This window comes from Scardinius erythrophthalmus (genome assembly GCF_964197995.2).
Source record: "Scardinius erythrophthalmus genome assembly, chromosome: 7".
Lineage (NCBI taxonomy): Eukaryota > Metazoa > Chordata > Actinopteri > Cypriniformes > Leuciscidae > Scardinius > Scardinius erythrophthalmus.
Window position 1 is genome coordinate 2719950 of NC_138227.1, and position 9522 is coordinate 2729471.

Below are 9522 nucleotides of genomic sequence, written 5' to 3' on the forward strand. Positions count from 1 at the left end.
TTCGCGTTTTGCTCTAAAACCGGCAGATTTATGCATTCAGTTCAAATGGAAATCTTATACAGTATTACAGTGTTGATCTAAAACAGCGTTTGTTTATTAACTGCTGTCAACCTGAGCGATCTGAACTTATTTACCCAGTGCATTTATTATTCTGGTTGTGCATGCGCACCTGTGCATCACTTATGTGCACCCCTGAATATATATGTAACCCCTCAGGTCCTACTCGCCCCGTTCTGGGGTGTGTTTCCCGAAAGCATCGTTGGCCAACTAGAGTCACAAGTTCTGTCATTATCAGCAGTTCAACGAGTCGGTGTTTCCCGAAACCATCGTTCCAACGAACATTTGCAAACAGAATCGCAGAGTTGTGTGTTTGGAGCGACAGATCTAGTGGTTAGAATAAGAGTTTCTTGTTTGCATGACATGTGGACTCAATAATTCCTTATATTGTGTAAAATAAGCAATCTGAGCAATCTGTATCTTTTATTTAGATTACATACAAATATCATCTCCGTCTTTTGTCAAGAGATTTAAGCGTTGTTTTTGAAGAGTGCGCATGTGCGAACGTGCTCTAGTGCGTACGAACGATGATTGAATCTGGAAATAAAGCAAAATAACTGAGAAAATGAGAAATAGTCCTCAGATGACAGTCCGTAATTTATAGCAAAACATCTAGCGTCAATTAGTTGAACGACCAATTTGCACCAATACGGTTTCGTGAAACAGTCATGATTAGGTAGTTGATTTCTTCAACGATGCGTTGTACTATAGTAGTGAAGCACGAGTTACGGCGCTGTACGGGAAACACACACCTGTGCGGGTCTGTGGCGTATGAGGCGGGTGCGCTAACCAGGGCGCTAAACACCACAGGTGCTAATGCCCAGAAAACAGGGGGATGTTAACAGCTTAAAGGGTTAGTTCACCCAAAAATGAAGATTCTGTCAGTAATTACTCTTCCTCATGTTGTCCAACTAGTGGAGCGGCTAAGTGCTTATGTTTGGCAGAATCGTTCAGTTTATGATACAACCGTGAAAATTGGCATGAGCAGTCTCCATGGGTCACTTGACAAGAAAATTGTCCGAGCCACTTGAAATTTCAAGATGGCGGCAATTTTTCAAGATGGCCGACACCTTAGTGGAGCAGTTAAGTGATATAGTGGTTTATTTGGTGATACAAGCATGAAAATTGGCATGAGCAGTCTCTGTGGGTCACTTGACAATAAGCCACCTACAGCTACTTGAAATTTCAAGATGGCGGCCATTTTTCAAGATGGCCGACACCTTAGTGGAGCAGTTAAGTGATATAGTGGTTTATTTGGTGATACAAGCATGAAAATTGGCATGAGCAGGCTCTGTGGGTCACTTGACAATAAGCCACCTACAGCTACTTGAAATTTTAAGATGGCGGCCATTTTTCAAGATGGCCACCACCTTAGTGGAGCAATTAGGCTTAATAAATCATTTAGTTGGTGATACAAGCATGAAATTGCTCCACTAAGGTGGTGGCCATCTTGAAAAATGGCCGCCATCTTGAAATTTCAAGTAGCTGTGGGTGGCTTATTGTCTAGTGACCATCAGAGACTGCTCATGCCAATTTTCATGTTTGTATCGCCAAATAAACCACTATATCACTTAACTGCTCCACTAAGGTGTCGGCCATCTTGAAAAATGAAAAATCTTGAAATTTCAAGTGGCTTGGACAATTTTCTTGTCAAGTGACCCATGGAGACTGCTCATGCCAATTTTCACGCTTGTATCATAAACTGAACGATTATATCACTTAGCCGCTCCACTAAACCCCGTAAGACTTTCGTTCTTCAGAACACAAATGAAGATATTTCTGATGATATCTGAGAGCTGTCTCACTCCTCCACAGGCTGCTAGGTAATCGAGATCTGCCAGCCCAGAAAAGTTAGTAAAGACATCGTTAAAATAGTCTTAACTACAGTGGCTCAACCTTAAGTTTATCAAGTTTTTTTTTGTGCTTCTGGGTTGTACGTCAGAACGGAGGCTCACTATTGGACCACGCTGGTCATGTGTGTGATGCGTGTGATGCTGGCCAAAAGTGAGCCTCCGTTGACGTACAACCCAGAAGCACAAAAAAAAAAAAAAGAAAGTATTCTCGTCGCTTGATAAACTTAAGGTTGAGCCACTGTAGTTAAGACTATTTTAACGATGTCTTTACTAACTTTTCTGGGCTGGCAGATCTCGATTACACAGAAGCCTGTGGAGGAGTGAGACAGCTCTCAGATATCATCAGAAATATCTTCATTTGTGTTCTGAAGATGAATGAAGGTCTGACGGGGTTGGACAACATGAGGAAGAGTAATTACTGAAAGAATCTTCATTTCTGGGTGAACTAACCCTTTAAGACTCTCCAGAACAGTGGGATGAGAGTCGGTGGTTTACACTGGAAAACACACACACACACACACACACACACACACACACACACACACACACACACACACACACACACACTCAGTTAAACACCCATGACATCACTGACCACTGGTCCAATCCGCTTCGGTCCGGCTGGTTTAAGAGCGAGGGCTGTGAGTGACAGCTGGACACACACACTCACACACTCTCACTGTAAAGCCGCTGAATCAGAGCTGATCTGAACTGTGCAGGTAAGAAGCATCTGACCATGATCACACACACATGAACAGAAGCATCTGCAGATATATATCGTCTGATGTGTTGCATGATGATGTGTTGATTAGACTGAAAATCTACATTATATCTCGTTATTACTGTAAACCAGGCGATGCTGTAGTTTCTTTCAGTGTGTGTGTGTGTGTGTGTGTGTGTGTGTGTTACTGCATCTGCTGCATGCTTCTGTGTGAGGGTGTGTGTTTAGTTTTACTTTTGGGGAGAAAATAGTTAAATCTGACAACATTCTTTTGGATGTACTTAGTTTAAGAGGTTGTGTAATTATGTAATCGTTTTATTCATCAAGGACGCATTTAATTGATCAAAAATGACAGTAAAGACATTTATAATGTTACAAGAGATTCTATTTCAGATAAATGCTGTTCTTTTGAACTTTCTGTTCATCAAAGAAGTGTGTGTGTGTGTGTGTGTGTGTTAGAGAGAGAGTGTGTGTGTGTGTTTGTGTGAGTGTCTCCCAGCAATAAACAGTTGATAGATTTGTGTTTGTGTTTCAAAGCCAACAAGTGTGTAAGACTTGGATGGATGAATGAACAGATGGACGGATTAATTTCATCTTCATTATGACTATCATACTGATCTTTTTCCACATCTCGATCTCCCCCTCTCTCTCTCCCTCTCTCTCCCTCTCTCTCTCCTTCCCTATCTCTCCCTCTCTCTCTCTCTCTCTCTCCCTCTCCCTCTCTCCTTCCCTCTCTCTCTCTCTCTCTCTTCCTCTCTCTCTCTCTCTCTCTCTCAGCTGTTGCGTCTCAGATGGATCGATCCGCACAAGAGCTGTTCCTGAACTTTATGGTTGTGTTCATCACTGTTCTGCTCATGTGGTTACTGGTCAAACAATATCAGGACTCATGAAGAGTGACGAGCCCATACCTCACCATCACCATCACCATCATTCTCCTCATCATCCTCCTCATCACGAGAGGAAGGACAGTGATCATGAGACGGGGATGTTTCTGCAGACGGATGGAAGATGACGGATCATCAGATGTTCTCACTGCGTCCTTATGGATTATTGTCACTTATGATTTACTAGTCTGGATGTTTCAGGAAAAAATTCTCAAATTGAAGCTTTGAGCTGAAAGAGTAGAAACTAATTTGTTTTATATGTTTTAATAAACAACTCTTTGGCAATGCAGTTGTGTGTTTTTTGAGTGTGTTTGTGTGTGTGTTTGTGAGTCTGTACGTGTGTGTTTGCAAGTGTTTTTGTGTGTACGTGTATGAATGTGTGTGTGTGAGAGTGTGTGTGTGTGTGTGTAAGTCTGTACGTGTGTGTTTGTGAGTGTGTGTGTGTGTGTGTGTGTGTGTGTGTGTGTGTGAATGTGTTTGTGTGTGTGTGTGTGTGTGTGTTTGTGTGTGTGTGTGTGTGTGTGTGTGTGTGTGTGTGTGTTTAGTCTGCGATGGCTTCAGCTTGATCCCTCCAGGGGTCTCTATAGCGATTGAATCTGATCACCTGACAGTGAAACTCAGTTAGCGCTCGCGGCATCGGCGTCAGCTCCCGCCACTCGGAGCGTCGGCTGTCGAACACCTGCACCTCGTCCGAGATCTCGTCCGGCGAATAATCCCCGCCCAGGATGTAGATCTTATCCTGCACGCCGATAGCGCCCGCGTTAAACCCCGCGCACTCAAACGACCCCTCGCCTTTCCACACGCAGGAGTCCGCGCAGAAGCTGAAGACTTTATACGTGGACAGATCGCAGAGGTACAGCGTGTCGTTCACGGACACGGACTTGACGAGCGTGGCGTGGAAGAACTGTCCGAACTCCGCCACTAGTTGGCACCACTGATCCACGACAGCGTCGTAGCGGAAGAAACAATCCAACGACGGATTAAATGCTTCGGAGATTTCCAGCTCAGATCCAAGAGTGTAGATAACGCTTCCGCATGCGCTCGCTTCGGGAAAGTAGATCTCCTTTGGAAGCGGGCTAACGGATTTCCAAATGTTGCTAACGGGATCAAAGTATTCCACGTCTAGAACGTTTTTCCCGCCGATGGCGTAGATGCGGTGCATGGCGGTGACGCATGTGTGCATGGTCCGCGGGTGCTGCATAGGTAAAGCTGGCGTGTAGCTACGCGTGACAGGACAGTAGCACCACACTTCATCCGTAGCATCGTGCTCCGGCGCGGCGATGTGCAGGCGAACTGCGCGACGGCAACTCCCGCGGCATCCGCCGACGACGAACAGCTTCTCTGCGAAGACGACGAGAGCCGATCCGGGTAGATCTAAAATGTGCGCTGCGTCCTGCGGCAACTCCGTCCAGCGATTAGTGCAGACGTCGTAGCAGAACGTACACCGATTCTCAGCGCTTTCCTCAGTTTTGTGCACGAAAATATAGCTGGAAGTCGTCGAAGGCCGAGCATCGGAAAACAACCCGGTGGATTCGCGAGTGCGCGCGAGTGCTTCGCTAACAATGCTAATGCAAGGTCCGTCGTCGGTTAGCAGCTGCTTGGTGTCCTCCAGCGCGGCGGGCGGGAGATGGTGCAGACGGACCTGTGGCAGGAGCTCTGGTAGCAGGATCTCGCGTGACTGCGGGTCGTAGCGCGTCCAGCGGAGTAGCGCACGCAGGACACTAGCTTCATCCGGTACGCTGAGCGCGTCAGATGCTAGGCAGCGCTCCAGCACCGGCGCCGGCATCTCCAGGAAATCCGGTCCGGAGGAAAGCGTGTGGAAGTTCTGCATGACGAACTCTGTGGCGCGACTTAGCAGGTGCGCGGATCCGTATCCCTCTGCGACCGCTAGCAGGTGCAGGCAGTTAGAGAGATCCAGCGTTTGGACCAGGAAGTCACTGCAAGCATGTGACAGGAAACTGACCTGTGCGAATGACAGAGGAGAGACATGCGGAAGCCGTTTTCATACGTTAAGAGTCAGTTCTCTTCCCACACTGATCTCTTTTATTTGGTTCCAAACAGGGTTATTATTATGACAGCTCGTTTCTGCCAAGGAATAAAAAAATGTTTAAAGGTAATTGCGACTTTTTATCTCACAATTCAGACTTTTTTGAACTTTGAATTAGCACATTGCTAGCTAGCATGTTTCTAACACGAATTAACACGTTGCTACCATGTTTTAACACATTGCTAGCATGTTTCTAACATCACTTAGCACAAACTATATCATAGTTTTAACATGTTGTTAGCATTCATTTACACCGCATACATGTTTTTATCATAAATTAACACATTGTTAGCATGTTTTAAATGTTGCTAGCATATGTTGCTGTTTTAGCACATTGCAAGCATATTTATAGCATCAATTAACACATTGCTAGCATGCTTTAACATGTTGCTAAAATGAATTAGCACATCGGTACCATGTTTTAGCATGTTACTAGCATTAATTGACAAATTGCTACAATGTTTTAGCATGTCACTAGCATATTTCTAGCATGAATTAACAAATTGCTAACATTTTAAAACATGTTGCTAGCAATGTACTTTTTGATTGCAAAAAAACGAATTCAAAATATATTAAAAAAAAAACTACAATAGTGTAGCGAGACTGACTCTGCTAAAGGGCTCATTTCATTTCTCTGATTGGTGTAGATTTCTCTGAAGCATCATGGGTAATGTAGTTTCTCATCAGGAATTCTGCTGTTAAACACGATTATTTAAAACATATGTTGAAATGACGCTTCGACAAAAGCACTTATCATTGATAAAGAACCTCATAAGTTATTATTAAACATTATCCAGGTGTGGCGAAATGAACGTTCTGAGTTGTTTCTCGTGCCTCACCTGCAGGAACGAGGCCAGTTGAAACAGCATGTCCACGTTGTCTTCTCTGATCTCTATGTGAGCGGAATAAGCGAAGTCGAGGAAAGCGTGAACGGCGGGAGCCGAGAGGTTACTGAGAGTGACGGAGCCGTCGTCTCGCTCACGCGTGTCATGCTCAAACATGGCCCTGGATAAACACACACACGCCGAAAATGTGTTTCAACATTGATAATAACCATAAATGTTTCCTGAGCATCAAATCATCATATTAGAATGTATTTACAAACATGTTCCTAACATGAATTAGCACAATGCTAGCATGTTTTAGCATGATTTAACACACTGTTAAAACATTGCTAGTATGATTTAACAACGCTAGTATGTTTTAGCATCAATTAGCACAGACCTTGTTTTAACATGTTTGCTAACATGAATTAACACGTTGTTAACATGTTTTAGCATGTTGCTAGCATGAATTAGCAAACTGATTGCATGTATCTAGCATGAATTAACTCATTGCTAGCATGTTTTAACATGTTAACATGCTTTATCACATTGCTAACATGTTTCTTACATGATTTAACAATGTTACCAATTTTAGCATATTGCGAACATGTTCCTAACATGAAATAGTATATTAGAGTTATTGTGTAAAAGTTTTGACCCCCTCAGTGGAAGTCTATGGGAATTTGGGATTGTTCCAAGGTCCGATACGGGAATTCCCAAAGTCGGATCAGTTAAATGTGTGAAATGTGTGAAGAAAGCGGTGTTTGCCTATGCAAAACTTGCCACCTTGTTGCCAGGGCGTTGCTATGGTGTTCTGACTAGGGATGTCCCGATACCACTTTTTCACTTCCGATACCGATACCGATGCCGCAGCTTTGGCTATTTGCCGATACCGATATCAATCCGATATTTTTATTTTATTCTTGAACTAATACTAATAATAATAAAATATAATGGAAGCACTTTCCTCAATTAGCCACATAAAAACATCTCACTCAAATGGAGAATAAATACTTCTCCAGTATATAGTCCACAACAACAGCTGATAATGAAAGACTGCCAGCCTTTATTCAAAAGACCTCGAGATATGTTTGGCAACCTGAATGAATTTAAATTAATTTGCTATATTTCAGATCAATATATTTGTTTCCTTAAAATTTTAATTAACTTTAACTTTATTCTCATCTGAATTATAAATAATTTATTTCTGTATAAAATAATACTACTTTTAAAAACATGATTTTCTTTTTCATTCAATGTAGAATGTGTAACTTAAAAATAAACAGATTAGTGCTCTAATTTAGGACAAGAAATGAAAACCAATGCAATGATGAATGTCCAAAAGATTAGATAATTTTTGCTTTTAAACTGTGTGTGTGTGTGTGTGTGTGTGTGTGTCAGTGTTGTGTGTAACGCGTTACAAAGTAACGCGTTACAGTAACGTAACTACTTTTTCGGGTAAAAAGTAGTGTAACGCGTTACTACAAAAAATTTGGTAACGAAACGTAGTTCCTTTTTCAATTCGGCGCAACGTTACTTTTCCCATGGATATATTTGACAGCGACACTGCCTCAGCTGCGCGCTTGAGAGAAGAGAACGGTTGAGATCTGAAGAGAACGATTTAGTTTCATATTTATGTTTAAATAAAATAAAATAACAATTTTGTGTGGAGACATGATTTTGACCACTTTATTAAGTTTGTTTTTGTAGAAAACCTGTATTTAAAGTGAATTTCGTTTTGTATTAATTGTATCTTAATTTTAATAAATGTTTTATCAATCAATTGCCTGAATTTAATAAGAAGTAAATTAAAGAAAACTATTTAGTTTCATATTTATGTTTAAATGAAATAAATAAATAAATAATTTAATCTATGTTGATTATATGAAAAGTGAAAAGCATGAGTAAGATCATAATTTTGTGCAATATATCGGGAGATAAATGGAGTGGGCAGACATGATTTAGACCACTTTATTAAGTTTGTTTTTGTAGAAAGACTTTCTTTAAAACGAATTTCGTTGAGTATTAATTGTATCTTAATTTTAATCAATGTTTTACCAACCAATTAATTGCCTGAATTTAATAAATAAGTAAATATGGCATGCAAAATAATCATGACGGCACCAGCGCGTGAACTGGAGCTCGTCTCCATACTGTAAATGAACCGAAACTCAGATAAGCTATACTTGTCTCACAGACCTGAGAAATATATAGAAAGCTTGAATATGTGTACTTTTAAACAAAATATATTTTTTTCTCTCAAAATCTCTTTTTTTTCTCCTACTCCCTTAGAGTGAGTCGTATGTCTGAAAACTAAGCTTATGTCTTCTATATCATTTTGTCCTATGCTATCAAGACGCGATTCGCACCGGTGTTAGAGAGCAGGAGCGCTTTATTGGCTGTTGCCGAAATTTAAAGTTCGGTGGATAGGGAGGGGGAGCGGAGCGGAGAGAAGTGGTGCGGGCGCGCTGCTCATCGCGGAGTGTCGCACTCTACCCCATGATGCAGAGCCGGCTGAGAATAAAAGTTGCCGCACACAGCAGCGCCAATGAGAAGGACTTTTTTTCTTTCGAAATTGATACTATTTTTTATAATAAAGAGCACAAAATAATTACCTGTTATGTCCTCCATTGTATAACTTTATGTCTACATATTTAGGAACAGATATTGGGTTCTGCCCAAAGTCAAGCAACATAAAAGTAACGTAATAGTAACGAGTACCGTAAAAAGTTACTTTCCAAATGGGGTAACTAAGTAAAGTAACGGATTACTTTTTTAAAAAGTAACGAGTAACGAGCAAACACTACTTTTTAAAAGTAACTTCCCCAACACTGGTGTGTGTGTGTGTGTGTGTGTGTGTGTGTGTGTGTGTGTGTGTGTGATTTTGGTTGGGTGACAGTTACAGTTTGACAAGAGTTTACAGTTTGACAAAAGCACAATGTTGGGTTTTACACAAATATAAGTAGGCTAAACACTTTTTGCAGTTTTAATGATGTCCTGTATGAAAATGACGGAGTATGTTTTTATGTTTCCACTGTTCGATCGCGCCCGTGCCTCTCTCTCTCTGACACACACACATTCCAGCATTGCAATCTTGACATCGCAGCCTGTTCATTTTGCTGCGTTCACACCAAAA

General features: G+C 41.6%; 2 protein-coding genes across 2 annotated transcripts in view; one reads left to right on the top strand and one right to left on the bottom strand.

Moving 5' to 3' along the window:
• The first annotated feature begins 3409 nt into the window (after nucleotides 1-3409).
• On the top strand, nucleotides 3410-3804 carry sln (sarcolipin). Its single transcript, XM_081370080.1, has one exon. It carries the CDS (start codon nucleotides 3423-3425, stop codon nucleotides 3519-3521), a length of 99 nt encoding a protein of 32 aa, XP_081226206.1. The 5' UTR covers nucleotides 3410-3422; the 3' UTR covers nucleotides 3522-3804.
• Nucleotides 3805-4056: 252 nt separating this feature from the next.
• The window catches only part of kbtbd3 (kelch repeat and BTB (POZ) domain containing 3), a gene marked incomplete at its 3' end in the record, with an annotated part of 6617 nt that continues 1151 nt past the window's right edge, over nucleotides 4057-9522 (bottom strand). The window contains exons 2-3 of the mRNA XM_081370030.1: nucleotides 6402-6567; nucleotides 4057-5478 (exon numbers count right to left, since the gene is read on the bottom strand). Of these exons, the coding sequence (XP_081226156.1) occupies nucleotides 4057-5478; nucleotides 6402-6563 (1584 nt within the window). The 5' untranslated portion in view covers nucleotides 6564-6567. The remainder of the gene's footprint in view (nucleotides 5479-6401; nucleotides 6568-9522) is intronic.

What these genes read in the sequence shown, in the direction of transcription:
- sln (XM_081370080.1), top strand. Translation starts at nt 3,423, where the DNA reads ATGGATCGATCCGCACAAGAGCTGTTCCTGAACTTTATGGTTGTGTTC.